Below are 20,865 nucleotides of genomic sequence, written 5' to 3'. Positions count from 1 at the left end.
CTTTATCAGATGGGTATATTGAATAGTTTCTTCCACTCCATGTGTGGCCTTTGCAGCCAGGTTTTAACCAAAATAGTTTTGTCTTTAGATTCCCTATGTGGAGCTATCACTTACACTATTCCTTCTAGAGTAAATAGCACAGAAACTTGCAGAACAGGTTTCCCCGTCTTAGGTCATGGCAGCAGGTTGCAGCGCAGCAGGTAGTGGATGCAGCACACTCTGCTTGGCATCTACACTTCCTGGTACAGCTTCTTCAAGACCAGTTTACAGCAGCATCCAGGGACTTCTTATCTAATCCTTGGGTAGTGATTTGATGAGTGAATTTGGGAGATTCTATTTATGTTTTGAATTCACATCTAAGGAGCAAGATTGGTTTTCCAAGAGTCATAATCAGAATGCCAAGATGAAACACAGAATTGTTCTAGCCATAGAAAATATGTCATCATTTAAAATGGCAGGCACTGGGGAGGTAGTACAGTCGGGTCAGACACTTGCTTTGCTCGAGGCTGACCCAAGTTTGAACCCCGGAACATCACGAGGAGTGGTCTCAGCACAGAGTAAGTCCTGAGTCTCACCAGGTATGGCCACAACCCCCAATCCAAGTATTTCAAGATGACAGATGATAACCCAGACCATGACTCATGTGTGGGCAAGGAACAGAGTGGAGAGGTAGAAGGTAAACTGCTAGGAGGAGAATCTTTGCTGTAATGCTAACAATGTTATTGGGTGTTTTTTATTTTAATCACCTCAGCCTTCAGTCTGGCTAGCAATTTGGTAATAAGAGCAAGAAAATTCAGTTTTTTTTCTAAAAAGTGGACAAGTTTGTTCTATATGAAGGAAACCATTGATGGCTGATGACTGTTATGGATGCATCCAAAAAAGAAGATACAGGAACATTTGAGGAGAGAGGCAGAAATTGTAGTGATCTGAACTGCTTAGTTATTTTCAGATGTGTGTGTGTGTGTGTGTGTGTGTGTGTGTGTGTGTGTGTGTGTGTGTTAAGAAATGGAGAAAAGAACAAAAGAAGTGACCCTGGGAACAACTCTCTAAAATTTAAGTTGCAACTTCCTGTAGATTGGTTTGGTTATGTTTGACACAAGACAATTAGAGGGCATGGGTCTCTCCCTACTGCTTGTCAACTGTGCCCAATGGGCACTAGCCTCAGACTACTTTCTACCCTCTACCTCGTGGATCTCAGGAAACTTCCAAGTGTGGAATCAAAAGGAGCTCACACTAGAATAAGAAATATTTTAACTAAACATTTTAATAGAATAACTTGAGATAGACAGTCACAAAGTTGTTTATGATTTTCAGCCATACAATGTCCAACACCCAGTGCATATTTCGCTAGTGCACATTTACAGCCCTGGGTGTACCATATTACCCTCCTGCTCTATCCCCACCCTCTGCCCTCATTTTTCCCCTGCCTGCTTCTATGGTAGGCATTATCCTTTCCTTCCCTTCCTCCTCCCCTTTTGACAAGTATAATAACAGGCATACCTAAGAACTATGGTTCTCAAAGTGAAATCCCTGAACCAGCAACATAAGAACCACTTTTTTAGAAAGGCACATTCCTTAGGCCCATTGCCTCAGACCTCAGAATCAGGAACTTTTTTTTTTTTTTTTTTTTTTTTTTTGGTTTTTGGGCCACACCCGGCGGTGCTCAGGGACTACTCCGGGCATAGCTCCTGGCAGGCACGGGGGACCATATGGGACACCGGGATTCGAACCAACCACCTTTGGTCCTGGATCGGCTGCTTGCAAGGCAAACGCCGCTGGGCTATCTCCGGGCCCCAGAATCAGGAACTCTTAAGGACCAACAATTCACATCTTAACAGACCAGCTAAGAAAATCTGAGTATCTCACGGTAGACTCTACAGATGACACATGAACTAAAAGCAGTTTTTGTTGTTTTTTTTATTTAGTCACCATGAAGTTACAATGCTATTCATGATTGTTTTTCTGGCATACAATGTTTCAAAACCAATCACATCACCAATGTCCACTTCTCTTTATTAGTCTTCTCCCACACCTCCCTTGACTTCCTCCCACCGATCTGCTAGTAGGCAAGTGATAGCAGGACCACATGCATGTCAGTTAGACAAATAGACAAGCAGATGCCCAGAGTAGAGAAGGCACCAGAAGCTCTTTGTCAGAGATTCCTCCCTTGAGGATTTGTCTAACTCAAGCCCCTAAAATGCCTGATACATCTAGATTGTCCAGGTTAACACCATCAGTTACTCCCAAAATACCCTAGATGCTCTGTCATTCAGCAAAGACTTTAATCAATTAAGAATACAGCCCCTTTCTACTTTCCAGTTCTTCTTATAGGTTTTGATGCAATGATTTTACAGTCAAAAGTAGAAACAGGAAGTGCTTAGCTTGGCAATGTATCCACTCCGTGGCATTCAAACAGCTGCTCCAGTCGTTCTTCCATATTGGAAAAGTTGACCTGGTCTCACTGTCACCAATTCAAAGAGGGAATTGAATCATATTAATCTTGATTACTGAATTGTTGGCTTTTCTTGGGGGGGGGCACCCTCTTAAATTTTGCACTGAGCTAACCTCACTCTCATCCCTTCTTGCATTAGGTGTTATCCTGTTCAAGCCTATTAAGGAGAGAAAGAGAATTTCTCTTTTCACTTTCTTTCCTTTCTTATTATTCTATGTAGTTGCTGCATGTGACCCAAGTTTATATAAAATCAGGTAATGAACAAAACCCTGAACAAATTGAACTTATCCTAACTAACAATAATAGGAGAGATGTTGATGATTTGAATATCACAAGACTCAAAGGAAATAGTTAACTGGTTTTTTGGAGAAAAACTCTAACCATAAACACAATAATTCATTAAGCAAAATTTTCAAAAATTGTGGAAGAAACTCAGCTTCTGGTATCTTCTCTATGCTGGGCATCTGCTTGTATATTTGTCTAGCTGCCATGCAAGTGGTCCCGTTATCACTGTATGTCATAGGACTGGGAGAGCAGTGCATGATGCCATTTATCAGAACTGAAGATTTTGCCTATAGAATTGAGTTTACATAAAGAATGTGTGTGTGTGGGGGGAGTAACTGATGGGTTACTGATGAAAGAAGTGGGCTCTTGAGATGGGTGTGGTGTTGGAATGTTGTATACATGAAAAGTATGATTAACAGTATTGTAAATCCGGGGTTTCAACAAAAATATTTTAGTTAAATTAAATTATCATCTGGATCATCTAAAATCCCCTTAGAGGATTTTTGACTCCATATTTTATAAAAACAAAGCCTTTCTTCTATGCAATGAGAAGTGGCTAAAGAGCAGGTCATGATTCTTTTCCACATCATGTCATTTGCTTGTGTTTTTACATTTCTACATTCATCAGACAATGTTTTTCACATTTCTAACCACATCTCTGTCTTTCAAGAGAACACAGTGGTGCCTCTTGAATCACTTGATGGGAAGACAGTCAACTTATGATGGGAAAAATATAGAAATTAACACTGCAGGCAATGGATCATTTTCTATAGAGCAGCAAGATTATTGGTTCCTCAGACCTGAGGAGAATTTCCCCTCAAGTCCACATGGTATTTTTTTTTTGGAGAGGGGGAGTTAAAGTATTTTATTGATGTGTTTAAACTGTAGATTCTCCACAGATCAGATTAAGGAGTTAATAAGTGAAGTTTATCTGTAAATAATGGGAAGAGACATGGATAAAGAAAAGGAAGAAGAAAAATAATAACAGCCACAGGGAAATAGGAAACAAACCAAAAAAAAATAAATAAATAAAAACAAGAGCACAGGTTACCAGAACCTTTGAAATAAAAAAAGAAAACATCCGTAAGTATATCCACATGACTAGACAAGTGTTATGGAGGGGACTGAGAAGGATGCCAGCTGCCAGCACTGTGTTTTGAGGGCAGTGAACCACCCTGCTTTCTCCTTTCCCTTCTTGCAGGGGCCCCAAGAGGTGGGGAGTGGAGGCCATGCCCATGTCCAATGGGGAGGACAGGGCCCGGAGTACAGAGTACATGGCCTAGAAAGTGGGAGGAAACAGGGAGATCCAGGGTGGCCTGGTCACCTCATGTTGGGCCCATTCGAGGTCCAACTCTGCAATGCCAGCTGTGGTGAGTAGCTGGGAGAGGACCCGGGTGTCCGGGGCCACTGCTTGTGTCTCAGCCACTTTCTGAAAGCTCGTGGAAGGGAGAGGATCCTCTGCAACGCCATGTCCCCCCACACTTTCCCCAAAATAAAAGCCAAGCAGCGAATGAGCCAGCCATAGCTGATTCCACATCGCATACTAGAGCCCCAGGGCTACAGAGATAGTCTGACAGTGGGGAAGATTGAGAATTGTGCAAATGGAGGGTCAAGGCAATGAGCCTGTGGAGAAGAGTAGCAGGGTATGCCCATAATTCACAAGGCTTTTTTCACAAAATGCTCCCATGTTCTCATGATTAACAGTATTGTAAATCCTGGCACCTCAAGCTTCTTGTGTTAGATCATTGTCTTTATGGAACAAAATAAGATATGGGAAATTCTCTTTTCTAGTACTTTGTGGAGGAGGAACCATCCAGGATTTTGTTTGGAGGTCTCAGAATGAAATGGAATCCAGATGCTTGCCTTAGAAATTCATCAAATGGCTTTCAGGGCTGACACCACTGTTCACAGCTTTTCCCTCCTTTTCCAGGCTGTGCTGAGCCCTCTCATAGCCATTGCGCTGAAAATATCCCAGATTCACGAGAGAACCGGCCGGAGGGGTCCCACAGTCATCACTTGAGCAAAGAGAAGTTCATCTCCAGGGAGAAAAGAACTATCTGCAGGAGACACTTCACCCACGCCTTCTTGCTACCTGTTTGTGCCTCTCATGCCTCTGGGAAAAACATAAATAAAAGATTACTTACTGGTGGAGGAACAGAGGGTGGGAATGGGGAGAAAAAAAGAATTGGCTTGGCTGGGGTTTTGGTCAGTTCCTCCCAATGCAGTAGGGTCTTCAGTTGTATGTTAAAGCTGCACTATCATTCATTGACTCCATTATATCACACACAAAAGCACTCCCCCACCCTATAACAAGGATTAAATGGGCTAAGACACTAGGCTGGGCATCTGTAAATTATTGGTACCAGGTGAGAAGAAGTTCTGAGGAGAAAGCAGTGCCAGAATTCAGTGTTCCTTAAGCCACAGATGATTCTGGGCAGTCCTCAGCATGGAAGGTTTAGATTTTCCTTCTGGGACCAAGAAGAAAAGTAAAAACTTTCCATGAGGGAACTTTCTAGAATGCCTAGAAACCCACTTCAGACCTGTCAACCATCAGATAGCCCACCATCCCCCTTCCCATTTCCCAAATCCAATGCCACTTTCTTCACATCTTCTAAAGTTTTCTACAAATCACAAATACTCAACAAAACACATAAAAGGATGTTTTTTTTCCCCCTTTTTCTGTAAATAAGGTTATGTTCCCTGCTAAGCTAACTGCATTCCTTTAGGTTTAGCCCTTCATTGTGCTGGTGGAAAGCAGGTGGTAGTCAGGGCACCCCAAATAAATGCTTCCTCAACCTGGTCTGGGTCCTTCCTTAACATATCAATAGGTAGTCAGAAATAGAATGTCACTATTTCTGTTCTTTTTCTGGCAGTCTCCCTCTGCTCTCTTTCCTCCTACTAAGGGCCTGTGTTAATGCACTTGTTTGAACACAGTTCAGATCTTACCTATAATGGCTGTCAAGGAAGAGGTTGCCACAATAAAAATAGGGGATAAAGTAGAAGCCAGGAGAAACCCTTTCTGGTGGAATGATAAGGGGCCTGAGCTGGGAGGGCAGGGTGAAGATTCCTATTGAAAAGTGGAGTCTCATAACGTGTTTGTTGCCCTAGAAAAAAATACTGCAGCTCTAGCAGCCTCAGTGTGGACTCCTCTGGGACACAGAGTGCACGGGACCTGTTTGCATGTTTTGCTTCCTTGGGAACGGCACTCTCACTTACATGTGCTTTGTGCAGATGACTTGGTGCACTATGACTCTTAGGCAATGCCTTGGTGCTGTAGTCAAGTTTAGTGTCAGCAGGAAAACAGTCAAGTAGGAGATTTGTTTCCGTTTTCTTTATGCTTCTGCGAGACATGTGCTAGAACCATTTGTAGCAAATAAAAAAGGTATTCCTTCTTTCACCCTGGAAGGCTTATGAGGTTTGGCTTCTTTTTTTTTTTTTTTTTAATTTTTATTGTGATCATAATGGCTTACATATCTTTCACAGAAGTATTTTAGGTACATATTAACATTGAATCAGGGGAATACCCATTACCAAATTTGTCCTCCCCCCCCCATCCCAGTTCCCTTTCTGCAACCCATATCCCCCACCATCACCCCCCGGGCTGCTAAAGTAGGTGGTCCCCTCTTTATCTAGCTTACTATTAGTGATCATATATCTGTTTGGTCCTGGTACCCTCCCTTGTTTCCCCCTCTATTTAAGAGGTGGAGCTAGATAAATCTTGTTATGTGGTTTTGTTTGAAGGAAAGAAAAGTAATAGATTGGGGTACAAAATAAGAAAAAATAAAAAATAAATTAAAAAAAAGAAGTCAAATACTTTGAAAATGGGCGGAGACCTTCAGAGGCTTTCAGAGGTTTGGCTTCTTTATTTGTTTTGGTGTTTGAGAGATCCCAAGCATGTTCACCTATTCTTGATCAATTTATCTTTCATATCCCTCCAAATGGCAGGTTTTCATTAGTAGAACTTAGGGAATTGATTTAAGAAAGGGGACAGAAACCAGACAAATTGCCAAAATGGCCTTTGAGAGTCAGCAGAAACTAAAATAGTATCTAGATTTTGTCATAAGGATCTTCCTTTCAAAATAATAGGAGGGTGCCTTTGAGCTGACATTCTAAGCAACTGGTTATGAAGCTTTCCTCCTATCTTTGCTTGCCATCATCTTTTCAGAGAGAGGAGGCCAGCCAGCCATTGGCTACTTACTTCTGAGTTACTCAGCACAGTTGAGTATTAGACTGAGTTGTAGTGAAGAAATATGTAAGTTTTTCTCAAGTTACTGAACTTTGCATAACGTCTGATTTTTGAAATTCAAATGTAATTTAATCTTCATCTAAAAATTCTGTTTCTTTATTTTAATAGAGTCTTCTGTGTCTGAGAACCCAAATATATATTCATTCATTTAGTCATCCAGTGAATACTGGTTGAGCAAGTAACCTCAATAGAGTCAAGTATTGGGGTCAGCAAGGAGGTATCAAAAACATTATTCCTTGCCTTGTATTTGATCTTATTTGAGATCAAAGGGTTATATCAAATATCCACAAAGCATCAGGAGGACATGAATGTTACAGCAGAAGTACAAACAATGTCCTGTGGGAACACACAGAGCTGACTCAGAAGAGACTATAGGCTAATATCCCCCAAAGTGTGTGCTATCACTTTGGGATGTCCTAGGACCTTAAAGTGGGAAAGGAAGTAAAAATCTGGGTTCACTGAGAGGGTGTTAAGTTTATTTAATGAAAGTACACTTCCAGAGTAGCTCTCAGTGATTTATTTTTCCCCTGGAAAAAAGGCAAAAGAAAAAAAAAAGTGGGACTGGAGGGATAGCATAGCACTTGCCTTACACACAGCTGACCCATATTTGATTCTTAGCATCACCAGGAGTAATTCTTTAGTGGAAAGCCAGGCATATAACTCCTGAGCATTACCAGTTATGGTCCCCCCCAAAAAATCAGAAACAATAACAAGTATAAGTTTGGGGACCTCTGCTCTAGAATTTTAAAGCATTTCTCCAAAGAATAGAGGTCATGGGAACTTGTCACTGCTTATCTAATTCCATAAGGAGTGAATGTTTCAAAAGCAAGGAGTAGAAATTAAGGATTAGGGTGCCGGAGAGATAGCAAGGAGGTAAGGCGTTTGCCTTTCATGCAGAAGGATGGTGGTTCAAATCCCGGCTTCCCATATGGTCCCCTGTGCCTGCCAGGGGCGATTTCTGAATGTAGAGCCAGCAATAACCCCTGAGCACTGCCGGGTATGAACCAAAACAACCAAACAAACAAGCAAACAAACAACAAAAAAAAAAAGAAATTGAGGATTAGGATAGTTGGAGAGGAAGCCTGTTTGGAGTCCATTGGATAAATAGTGCTGAAGCAGACACATATTTGTAATGTATCAAGCAGATCAAATGCTTGGTCACAAGCTCTGGAAAGAAAGAGTTGCACAGACACCTATTTTTGCAGAGATTTCCCCTACAGTGTCCCTAAAAAATACAGTCTCTCTCTGGAAACAACTGAAATAATTATTAGTAAGGTGTTACTTCTGCTTATGTGAACTTTGAGATTCTCTTGCCCAACTGTGCATTCCTATCCTTCCTTCCTCAATCGCAATAGAGATGAAATGTGGAGTTACTCAAATACATGGCATATTATTTCCATACCAAAGGTAAAGCTCGTGCCCTGAGTAATTTCTTAAGAGTAAATGACTCTCTGGGCCAAAGTGATAGTACAGTGGTTGGGTATTGCATGCAGTTGACCTGGCTTGGATCCCCAACATCCCATACTCCTGAGCTCAGCAGGACTAATTCCTGACAGCAGAGCCAGTAGTAACCCCTGAACATCTCTGGATGTCCCTTCCCAAACAAAAAACAATCACTTCTGTCGCGCGTGCATGCGCGCGCGCACACACACACACACACACACACACACACAGAAATAGAGAGAAAAAATAAATGACTCAAGAGCTCTAAAAAACTTAGTGAGACTCTAGGAGATAACAATCTTATATACAGAAGGTGGTAATGTTAGAAGTGTTAGAATTTTCTGGTCTTGAGGGAATCAATCACTAGTTCTGGTAGTTCCAGAGCAATGACAGTATAACACATTCAGTATAATACATTCATTCAACTTACCCAAACCCTCCTCTCAGGGGTATTTGGAAATGTATGTGTGTTTAAGGTATTGAGCAGGTGGGGAACGAGGATGCCAGAATCCTGCTACTGTTCTGGAACACAATGTTATTTTGCTTCATTTAGAAAATTCTGAAGTTTATTTGCTGATCTTGAAAATGAGTAGGGAGCTATGTGCAGACTCAGGATAGGACCCAAAGGCTGAGCCATCACTGCCCAGGAAATTGCAAATATGACGGTGGATGCCTTCTGAAGGGCCAGATGTGGGCCAATATAAAGCATGAGATTTACTTTGGGTGCAACTCACCAGCCAAGGCAGGTGTGGGGGGACTGGAAAATCACCTGCAAGAACAGGTGGTTACAAAAAGCTATTGTTGACTCAGGCATTGAGTTTTCTGAACATGGACATAAGTGTTTCATGCACCTGCTTTTAAGAATTTTTACTTAGGAGAGGAGAAAGCTGGTAAACATTATGCACTTTTGGAAATGACATCACTGCTGAATGAAAAGCATATTCCATTTTCATTTCACAATCATCTTCACTTGTCCGTTTTCAATAATGTGCATCTGAAACTATATATTTTCTTTTTCGTTTTGTTTTGTTTTGTTTTTGTTTTTGGGCCACACCTGGCTGTGCTCAGGGGTTACTTCTGGATGTCTGCTCAGAAATATCTCCTGTCAGGCACGGGGGACCATATGGGACACCGGGATTCGAACCAACCACCTTTGGTCCTGGATCGGCTGCTTGCAAGGCAAACGCTGCTGTGCTATCTCTCCGGGCCCTGAAACTATATATTTTCAATGCAAAACTAAATTTGATTTCATTAAATGAGAGAAAATGATGTCATTGCCAATAAATCAGCTGCTACCCTTCAACTGTTACAAGCAGAAGAGATTGTTTGAAGCAACAGTTTAGCAAAGAATTTGCTTCACTCCAACTAGTTGTAGTCCTTGTCACTAAAATAGCTCACTTGATATCTGAATCCACGAGGTGGGCATGAAGTGTTATAGAAGTATTGAAATCTTGCATGAGTTGTCTTTACTGTTTTCGTGTGCATTTTACCAGCTAATAGGTGCCCTGTAACACAAGTAAATTGGAGAGTTCCCTCACCTAAGACCATATGTTCAATTGTGATCTTGAAGGCTAGAATGTTCATCAGACATTTGAGACTGTAAGAGGGGGTGCCAAAAATACACACTGCACCTCAGATATACAAATATACAGAATACTTTAGTCTATAATTTACCATATTCATCATCTGGGGATGAAGTTAGGTATTCAGGGTCGCTACTCAGATGCTATATGATTAAAGTACTGGTGAGCCATAGCCTTGAGTCTTGGTTTCTCATCTTATTGACTCACAAGCCTCTAATTACGACTAAAGTCAGGCTGCCTCAGGATAGACCTAAGTGAAAGACTGAATACTTTGAATCAAAAGAAGTTAAGAGATAGGGCCAAGAGATGTACAGCAGGAAGGGTGTTTACCCTGCATGCGGCTGACCCAGGTTTGATCCTCAGCCTCTCAATGGTTTACCTGTGACCACAGAAGTAATTTTTGAGTGCAGACCCAGGATTAACCCCTGAGTACTGCCAGATATGCTACACCATTAGAAAAAGAAAAGCAATTAAGAGACAGGGAACTTAACGATGGTTTGGGGTTTTGTTTTACTTAAATATGCTACCGTGAAATCAGAAAATTAATCTTTAGTGTAGTCTAGGAGATAGAAATAGCCTTATCATGCCAAATTAGGACTGGCAAGGTCTTTTTTTTTTTTTTTTTTGTATTTAGGAGAATAAACTTTACTAAGCTTCTTTTATTTAAATTGCAATATACTCTGTTCTGGTTTTACCTTTTTAAATTTAGTGGTACTTTCTTAGAGAATATATAACTTCACAGGAACCACCAGATGTGAGGTTTCATTATCCTAGCTTGGACCTTTGTACACATGTAGTTAACATTTTAATATCTTTGTGTCCATTTATTTATCAGTCATACAGACATAAAAGGGTCTCTGGAGACAAGTTTCTTCCCCAGCAGAAACCTTTATATTTGAGGGTGGGGGGAAGAATGCAGTGGAGGTTTTTTCTTTTCTTTTTTCTCAGAATTGGAACACCTTTCCTGCCATTTAGGGACATAAGTTTCTTAATCCACCACCACTAATTTGATCATAAATTGAAGAGAAACATGGATACAATGTCTCTTGAGTGAATCTACTGCTTTTTTTTTTTTTAATGAGTGATTATTAACACAAGACTTGCCTTGTGGTTTTGCTGGTTCTGTCAAAAGTAGGATTTATTTAGGACAATATCAGTGTTCTTAATATTGCTTCATAGTTCACATATTTGGTTACTTTTAATATTTTTCTTTCAAAAATCAACTCACTTGTTTTCTTGATCAATAATTTGTATTCAATAATATTTGTATTTGCACAAAAAGATAAATTCATCTGGATAGCTTTGATAGGCCCATATGGATAATATAGCTTGGACCCAAGTTTTTCCACTGACTTTTAAACATTTAAAAAATGATGAAAACTAAAGAAAAGCTTAAGTACAAAATTTATTTCAAGTAATTAAAACCATTTTCTTATGTAAACAAATATTAACCTTTGTTTTACATAATCACTAGTAGTTGGAAAGTTATGTTACAAATGCAAACTTGGATGAAATCCCAGTGATGGCGCTTGTTCATTTAGGTCAATGAATGCACTTCATGGGGCTGGTCAAGATAATGGTCTCAGTGGAATCAACAGATGATGACAAGAAAGGAATAATAAACTGCATTTCTAATAAATGATTATTTTCTTATTGGGCAAGCATGAGTGGCCTTCACATTCATTTATGTCCCCTATGTCAAGGAATCAAGTCACTGATTTCCAAGTTCATGCTCTAGGTGAGGGAACAATGTTTTCTTCTATGAAGTTTCCTGAGTATTTATGGGATGTGCTCAATCTATACACTCAGCAATTATGGACAAAAAAAAAGACCATGGAGGTTCCATCTTATCTCCACAAATTGCTTCCTCCTAGAAAATCCTTTAACCCTCCCAACCTTCTCTAAAATCTCTTCTGTGCCATAGCCTTTACCAATAAGAACCATCATTCACCTATGTGTAATGAGAAGGTAAAAAGGAAACTTCATAGTGGAGTTCAAGACTAATTTCCCAAGTATAAATGTGTTTTACTTATCTACATTTTTAAAAAGAGGCTCATTGGAGCCAATAGATAGTATAGCAGTTAGGGTGCTTTCCTCTCATACAACCAACCTGGTTTCAATCCTTGACATCCCAGTTGGTGTCCAAGTACCACCAGAAGTGATTCTTGAGTGTAGAGTCAGAAGTAACCACTGAATTTCACCAGGTGTGAACCCCCTAAAATTAATTAATTGAAATAAAATAAAAGAGGCCCATTAAGCCTAGATAGGGTACAATTACCTGGGAGCATAAACAAGGCCTCACACATGCAAGACACATGCTCATATACTGACCTACAGTCCCACTCCTAAAGCAATGCCTGCAATTCTCCAAGGGCACTACATTGTTTTCATACTGGGACTTCACTTTCAATTAGGATCCACTTCTGATGGGGCAGAGAAATTCATTCTTTCCTCTGGTAGGTATAAAAAAAGAAAGGTTTGTACAAAAGGTTAAAATAAATATTCCTCTCAATGTCCCTGTGCAGGCTTTTCTTTACGTCCCTGTGTGTTACTGGAAACATTTCTTATTGAGACTGTTTCTGCATTTGTAAAATGAGGCTGGCCTAACTCTGCAGGAGTGAATGAAGGTAAAAGAAGCATAGATCTGAAGAGTTAATTCAACCAGCTGAGCACGTTTGGCAAATACGATTCCAGGGGCAGGAGCATATTTTTGGGAGTATCTCCTAAGCACTATCAAGTGTGGTCCTTTCTCCACAAAATAAATAACAAAACAATCCCACAAAGTATAAAAAGTTTATAGCACATGCGGCTGGAGCAAATAGTACAGTGAGTAGGCTACTTTTCTTGCATGTGGCCAACCCACATTTGGTCCCTGGTGTTCCCATACAGTCTTTGTAGACTGCCAGGAATGATTCCTGTGTGCAATCAGGACTAATTCTTGAGCATTTTAGCATGTGCCTCCCTCCCCCCAAAAAATGTTCATAGCAAGTTCAAGCACATAAAGAACATTTGGCGGTTAGAGATTAATTGCAGCACAAACCCCTCACTTCAGGGGCCAAAGAAATAGTACAGTGGGTAAGGTTCTTGCCTTGCATGCATTCGACACAGGTTTCAACCCCGGCATTCCATAAGAAGCCCTGAGTGCTTTCAGGAATAATTCCTGAGTACAGAGCCAGGAGTAACCCCTGAACATTGCTGGGTGTGTCCCCCAAACAGAACAAAGCAAAACCTTCACTTCACAGAGTCATAAATTGAGTCCCAGAAAATTGAAGGCTCTTGCACAAGTTCAAGAGTACCAGACTTCTCCTCCTACCATATTCTCACCTGACAGCCTCCATTGTACAAACACAAGAAAACATGATAGAGATGAAGCTGCCGGGTTTTAAAATAAATGTCCCAAGTCTGAAAATGCATGAAAGTATATCTTGAGAGCCTTTTACACCCACCAAATCTTGGAAAGTGCCAGGAGGGCGAGCAGAAAGCATCTGGGGGCACAGAGCACTCCCCATGCTCTCTATGCAAAGCTGCACCTAGATTAGCATTAGAATGAATCCTTTGCCACGTGTTAACTCCGCCATTTAGAGCTTGCACTGGCCCTTGCAAGATTGCACATTCATCGAATCAAAGTCACACAGCTCCCTGCCCACCCTAAGTTCTTGTGCTGGGCCACTGACACAGCATTTCCTCCATGGTCCCTCAATTGTGTTTTTCAGCAGCGGCCTCCCAGGAAGGTGCTGGAGTTTCCTGTCTCATCATTGCTGGCTGGACCTGATGGCATCCATCCTGTCTGCTACAGACTCTTCATAGGATGGTGGGCTGTTGGGGCCCACACGGGCGATTTCAGGATGTTTAAGATCCACTTCAGTGTAGAAAGGTGGTGGCACTCCGGTGGCTGCTCCCCATGCCTGGCAAGGCTGCTTTTCAGCACCAAGGTTCTCTTCATAAGCAGGAGGATAAAAGTCTGGCCTGAGGGACAAAATGCCACAAACATGTGTTATTTCAACTGTTAATGCTGAAGAGACATATGTCTGACTCTCTCAGATGCCACTGTGTGAAACTAAGCTGTTAAGAAACATTGATTTTGAAACAGATGTACTTCTTCCCTTGGCATCCTCAGTTATTTTCCATTTTGTGTTTTTCGAGTGCTGCTCCCCCAACAGAATCTATTTTATGGGCCATGGAAAGTATGCCTTTTTAAGCCCCATTGTTCCCAGGGAGTTATTCCAAGCCATGCCTTTTCTTACTCATAGGAACTTTTAGTGTGGAGTTCTTATCAGGGCTCAGGGCCATGGGGGCCTCTGCTTTGGAAGTTCTCTCCACCCAGTTATTCTGTCCATTCTCACCCTTATTCCCATTCACACACATAATTGACTCAATTTCACTACTGCTCTGAGTCTTAAAGCCAACACAATAACACAATAAAAAATGGAAATGAGCTACATGTAGATTCCTGAAGGACATCAGATGCCTCTTTGTTTCCCACTCTCAAGTCTCAGCAACCTGTTTCCAAAGAAACATACCTGCAATCATGCTTCTTAAACTATTTTACATGCAGCCTATTACATACTAACAGGCCAATAGCTAGAGAAGCTTCACCCCAGAGCCAGGTTCTCACTGATAATCTTGCCCAGTGTTGCTAATTGCTAAATCTTCCTGGCTTCTCTAACATGAATGGGATTGAGGGTGGGGTGGAAATGAGGAAGAGAGAGGGTGAGCTTGGTACAGTTATATATTTATAGAGCAAATTCTCCCAGGACCTACGGGGATTGTTTGTGGTATGTAACCATAACAGAGCCGGGACTGCCTTTTGTAACCACAGCCCTATTCTAAATGTCACCAGGCCTGAAGCCAAAATAACTGGAGGAGCTGTCTGTCTACTGTACAGATTTAATCTCAGCCTTCACTCAGAATAGCCAAAGTTGCCTTTCATGGCACAGATTAGAAGGTTGAGCTGTTCTCTGGTGTGATTTGAATGACTCCAGGATGATAGTCACCTGCCTCACAGTTCCATAGCCTTTCACAACCCAAACCCCCAACCATTTCATATTTCTACTACCCTACATTCCACCATTGCAGATTTATTTGCTTTCAGACCTTAACCTGAGCACCCATTTGATACATGAATACTTGTGATAAATGAAAGTTACCATTGGCTAACTTGGTAGTTATTCTTAAGAGAAAGCTTAGCTCACTCTCTAAGAGTGAGCCAAATTTCTAGTTAATGTAGTAGGAGGAGATAGCAAAATAGGGAGATCGTGCTGTCTTTAATCCACTTTAAAATATTTCAGTGCAATGGAATATTATACTCATGTTTGCCAATTTATGTCACATTCTAAAAGTAATAAGTTACTCTATCATGAATTCATACTTTAGGGGCAACTAATTATGTTATATTTATATTTTTGTCCCCCCAGATCGTCATCTAGAAGGGTCTTCTACACTCACTAGAGTGATTTTTAATCAAGGCCAAAGTCCTTGTTGTTTTAATATAATAAACACTGGAAGTGAATTTGTACCTTATTATTTAGCATAAGACTATCAAAATCATCATCATAGATAAATTACTTTATTTAATATACATGGAGTAGCTAAAGTATTTTAGGTAGGTGAAGACACCAAGCAAATTTATCTTGTCTTGTAGGATGGTACCTGGTGATTTTATTCTTAAATTCTATGCTCATCAAAGGAGGTTTCTGGTTATATGATATTGTCCAGGAGGTTACCTACATTTTTATTACAATGATACATATAAATTTTGTCACTTTGGCCATTTTTAGTGCATAGCTAAATGGCATTTATCTTACAACAATTCATCTTGCAATGATTATTCATTTCCAGAAGTTTTCTATTATCCCAAACTATAGCTCTGTGCTTATTAAACATGTATTCCTCAACCACTCTTCTGCTTAGCTCCTAATAAATACTGTTTTACTTTCTTTGAATGACTACTTTAGTAATACCACATAATTGTAATAATTTAGTTATTTTAATTTATTCAGTCTGGTCTATTTCACTTAAAATATTGTCTTAAATTTGTCCATGTTATAGTATGTCTCAGAATTCTCTTCGTTTTCAAGGCCAAATAATATTTAACTCTGTGTTTATACCATATTTTATTTATCTATTCGTCTACTAATATTTACACTTCTTGGCTATAGTAAATCCCCAGTATTACAAACTGGGTTCATAGCACTATTCTTTCTGATGGCTAATGCCAGAGTAATTCCCCATGGATCTTCTAGACATACAGTTCCAGGAAAATGAGTCTTTCTACAATAAATTTAGATGTAATTCAACTTTCCTACAATTCAGTCCCATCATAGCCATCTTCAGTTCTCTGGTTTCTTAACACATACCTGTCCACTGTGGCCAAAGGCAGGGCTGCCCTCTGAGGAAAGTGTTGTCTGAGGTCCTGGATGAACATCCCTTTACTCTCATTCACCTGGCGATAGGTGCTCCAGAAAATTCCACTCAGAAGAATCACAAATCCCAGAGGCAGAAATAAATAGATTAGAACCAGGTTTTCCCAACAGTTGAATATAGAACCTGAGGAAATAGAGTAGGCTCCCAAGCATATCATCAGAAAGCCTGTCAGGGTAGCCAGGGCACAGAAAACTTGACCAGTTGCGTTCCACATCCCTGCTCCTTTGGAACCCAGCTCACTGACCCTGCTCTCCCTTGCTTCCCTTGCTTAGAGGGAATGTTTTCATTAGCCAGCTCACAGCTTTATACATTCTGGGATTGACTGGCCTTTGGACAACCAAATGAAGAAGGTACTTAGAAGCTACTCATTAACTATTGAATATAACTCTAACATCCTTGGAGGATTAGCCTAAAAACACAGCATTACGTGCTACAGAATGCAGTGACTTTTCATGACTGTCTTGTTCTTTTGAGCTGGATGAGACATGCAGCTGACTCCAGTTACTTGGGAAGAAATCTCAAAGACAATATATCTTAATACCCTTAATGGGGTATTTCCTCACTTTACTAGAAAAATGATGATTCTGGATAAACTACTTTTATATCTGGTATAACAGAAAGTTTTATTCTTTCTTTCTCTGAACTAAGATAACTGTTTGACTCTTTGCGTGGGAGCCACACAGAGCTTACTTTTGGCTCTGTACTCAGGAATTACTCTTTTTTTATTTTTATTGTGACCAAAGTGCATTACAAATCTTTCACTGCATCATTTATTACTCTTGGGGGTGTTTAGGAACCATATGGGATGCCGGGTTTTGGTCCTGGCTTGGCCACATGCAAAGCAAACGAACTATCTACAGTACTCACTATGGCCCCATGAAGATAATTTTTTGAAATTCTTAACATCTTTGTCTTGCTTGTTTCAATGAATCCCTTTTATTGCCCTCCAAATAAAATTTAAAAAAAAAATAAGATTCACGAGAAAAGCTGAAGGTGAATGTCCTGATTCCACCTCTTATGACCAAGAAAGATGATCTTCGTAAGAAAGAAGGACATTTCTAAAAAGAAAGATTTTAGCAGGCTGAACTTTGGAGATTTGGGAAGATGTCTTGAGTTTTTAATGTCAAGATCTCCTGATTTCTGCTCTGATTCTTGTTTTGTATTCTTGCTGAGACCTAAACATTGAAATCTCAGAATCACTTTTGTTTGATACATAAGTGTTTGTTTAAAAATTATTTATGCTCAACCACTCCCCATTCTTGTCACAGTAGAAATAGCTGAACTAAATTCCACCCTTCTGGTTCTCCTAAAAGTGTTTGATAAAAGGGCACCCCAAGTGTGTAGGTACCTGCATTCAAAACAAATCTTTCTCTCTCTCTCTTTCTGTATGTCTGTCTACCTTCACTTGGTGTCAATACTGGTCTCTTACTCTCATACTCAGAGCTGGCTAAGGGTTAAAGTGAACAGGGACAGGCAGGCTGGCCTCAGAGTGAAAGCACACCAAGGAGACAGGGTAGAGACTGCCACAACCACGCTATGTCAGGTGATTTTATTATATTCAGCTCTTTTCTTAATTCTTTGACTCTTTCCTTATCCATAGGCTTTATTGTGTTTTTCTTTCCTGTCTTTACTATTGCTCTTCTGGTTGAATTTTTGTTCCTTCAAAAATTGTGAAGAACAGTGTGCTTTATGCTCAGTCCTTGTGGTAGAAGCAAGCACACATTGCCTTTTGTGTTGTAATTTTCTAAAATGACATCCACTGCTAGTGACCCTAAGAAAAGATGACTTACCACAGTAGAAATGATAGTGCAACCACAAATAAGACAAATTATCTGAAACAACCAATCCTTAGTTTTAATGGACCATTTTTGATGCCTGAAACTTCTGTTTCAATCATGGTGAAGAAGAAACATTCTCAGCAATACTGCCTCTTTCCAATTGCTGTTTTGCCCTTCCTCAACTACTCACACCATTTCATGCTGATTCTTAGCATCTCACCTCAGATGACCTCTTTAAATATTCTGAGCCTAGGATTTTCTCCTTATGTAAGTGTCATGTAAAATTAGGGCCTGAGAGATAGTACAGTGGATAAGATGCTTGCCATGCATGAGGCTGACTCAAATTCCATTCTTAGCATACCATAGGCCCCAGCACCACCATAAGCAGTTTCTGAGTACAGACCCAGAAGTAACAATCCCTGAGCAGCCCCAAACCAAAGCAAAACAAAATGCTATGTAAAATAAGTAGCACAGGACTAATGGGATATAGGTGTTCTGAGAGGAGCACAGAAAGACCCACTTTATACAGAGAAGCAATCTGGGATCCAAAGGAAACCCAATCAGAATTTTCCTATTCAAACTCCCAACCCTTCCACATCTAGGAAATAAAACCTTATTTTTAAAACAATTTATTCATATATTATGAAATACCCACTGTTCATCAAAAGAGCTTAATTAGGCATTATTTGGTTGTCCACATATATTCACATAGGTCATCGTGTGGATACTCAAGTGATTTTAAATCACACTTTCTACACTTCATTCCATTTGGGATGAGAAACTTGTGACTGCTGCTCTGAACACTAAAGGCAGTAAGTAGACTTCCAAATGTTCTTCTGCTTCCAAGTCACATGTGAGCTGCAAGAAACCTATACCTTCTTTCAAAGACTCCTCTGCAATTCCAAGTACCTTGGAGTTGTAATGGCCCTCTGAACCCCAGAATTTGTTTACTGGACACATGGGCCAGTACTCTTCTCTTAAAAACAGGAAAAGCATGTGGCTCAGGATAAGTACAGGGGACTTTGGAAGAAAGCTAATGATGTGTAGAAGCTGTTGCATAGGTGGCATGAGGCCAAGAGCTGAGGCAGAAGAGCCAGATTTTAGAAGGTCACTTTGGTTTATAGGAAGTGAGGCTTTGTGGGAGGTGGGAAATGAGCAGAGCCAGTGATGTCTGATTTTATGGTGGTGATTACTGAGTGATATCTAGATTAGCCTTTCACACATGCAGGTTCACTGAGCACTGGCCATTTCCTCTGCCACTGCCTCCTTATTTTCTTTGCTTTTGAGCCTTTCTCCTCAGCTCTCCTTCACATTCAAGCATCTTCAATTTATTCCTTGTGTTCTCTCCTTTACAAATTTCAGTTGAAGGTGGGTTTGGGAAATATCTCTGCGCCATCTTTTAGAAGAGTCCTTAGACCCAATTTCCATTTGTGTCCATTGGTTATTCAATTTTTGCTCTAAGTTTTAATGACAAACATAATAATGTTACTTCATTAATATTATATATTTTAGGCGTGTTTCATTCAAATCTGTCAATCAGCTTTGGTTTTAAGTAATGTGATGCTAGTAACCCAAAAGTTCAATTTTATTACATTGCTGTTTTTCTACTTTATAGCTGCAGTAATAATTCTAGTTGATGATTGTAGAAGCCATTGCAGAAGTTCTGATTGCAAAAGCCATCTTCTATGATGTGTGGAATTAATTCTTGCAGATAGATTATCTTGTATCCTGGCATAAAGGAGGTTCCTCTTTATAATATGTAATCAAAGTATCTCTCCTATCAGAAGCATCTTATGATTTATTTATGTTTTTCGCCTCTTTCACCTTTTATGGTTGTATGTAGAGAGTCACTCTTCTGACAGCCTACCCAAGTGCATAGGTTAAAGCAGTGATTGAATAACAGAGTGATAGCACATTGTGTAGGACATTTGCCTTGCATAGACTGGCTCAGGTTCAATCCTTGGCACCCTATATAGTACTGCAAACCACTCCAGGAGTGGTCTCTGAGTACAGAGACCCTAGCCATTTCCAGGTATGGCTCCAAAATCCAAAGTAAAATAAAATAAAATAAATAAATTCATGATTAAAGTAAATTCCACTGCTGCCAAAACATCACCATGTGAGACGCGGGCATCATGGCAGACTCAGCAGTCCATAAAGCAATTGTTTTTATTTAATTGACAAAATAATAATAGACAAGCCCCCTCCCCACAGTATATAGTTAACCCTGAGCTTGAAGTTGCTCAGGTTCTTAGTGAGTAAAATAGCTCACAACTTTGCAGTAGAAATCTTTTACATATTTCACCCCACCCCACCCACTTCTATTTTTGATTTTATTTTTCTTTCCTTCCAATTCTTTGTTCTGTTTTCTAGTAAATCTTTCAATTTTCTCATCTTTGTAACTTTTTTTGTTTGGATCCTCAGGGGTAGAGGCCAAATTTAGGGAGAGAAGAAAAGTAGGTTGGTGTATTCAGCCTACCACTTTGATCTTAAATATTTTCTTATTACATGAGTACATGAGTGAATTTTATTTGCAAACCTGGGATAACACTATATGCAATGTTGTGGGAGGTTTTTTTTTTTTATCAACGACATATATTTTTGAAACCATTATTTATATGCTATCATGTTTTGTTTTTAACCTTCTACTTAGTT

At 40.0% G+C, this 20,865-nt stretch overlaps 2 protein-coding genes across 2 annotated transcripts in view; one reads left to right on the top strand and one right to left on the bottom strand.

Moving 5' to 3' along the window:
- PGM5 (phosphoglucomutase 5) overlaps nt 1-6,134 on the top strand; it is a 223,434-nt gene extending 217,300 nt beyond the window's left edge. Inside the window, exon 11 of the mRNA XM_049770951.1 lies at nt 4,668-6,134. Coding sequence (XP_049626908.1) covers nt 4,668-4,757 — 90 coding nt within the window. The 3' untranslated portion in view covers nt 4,758-6,134. The remainder of the gene's footprint in view (nt 1-4,667) is intronic.
- Nucleotides 6,135-13,761: 7,627 nt separating this feature from the next.
- On the bottom strand, nt 13,762-16,646 carry TMEM252 (transmembrane protein 252). Its single transcript, XM_049770817.1, has 2 exons — nt 16,366-16,646; nt 13,762-13,975 (listed from the first exon to the last, which is right to left on the bottom strand). The coding sequence occupies exons 1-2, from the start codon at nt 16,644-16,646 to the stop codon at nt 13,762-13,764; spliced, it is 495 nt and encodes a 164-aa protein (XP_049626774.1).
- Nucleotides 16,647-20,865: the final 4,219 nt, after the last annotated feature.

Source organism: Suncus etruscus, chromosome 3, assembly GCF_024139225.1.
Source record: "Suncus etruscus isolate mSunEtr1 chromosome 3, mSunEtr1.pri.cur, whole genome shotgun sequence".
Classification (NCBI taxonomy): Eukaryota; Metazoa; Chordata; class Mammalia; order Eulipotyphla; family Soricidae; genus Suncus; species Suncus etruscus.
Note: the sequence above shows the minus strand (reverse complement) of the source record. Positions and strands in the feature narration are given on the sequence as shown.

Excerpts from the sequence above, each read along its gene's own strand:
- TMEM252 (XM_049770817.1), bottom strand. The coding sequence starts at position 16,646 with ATGTGGAACGCAACTGGTCAAGTTTTCTGTGCCCTGGCTACCCTGACA. Across the intron at positions 13,976-16,365 it reads CCTTTGGCCACAGTGGACAG|GCCAGACTTTTATCCTCCTG; the intron begins GTATGTGTTAAG and ends TTTGTCCCTCAG.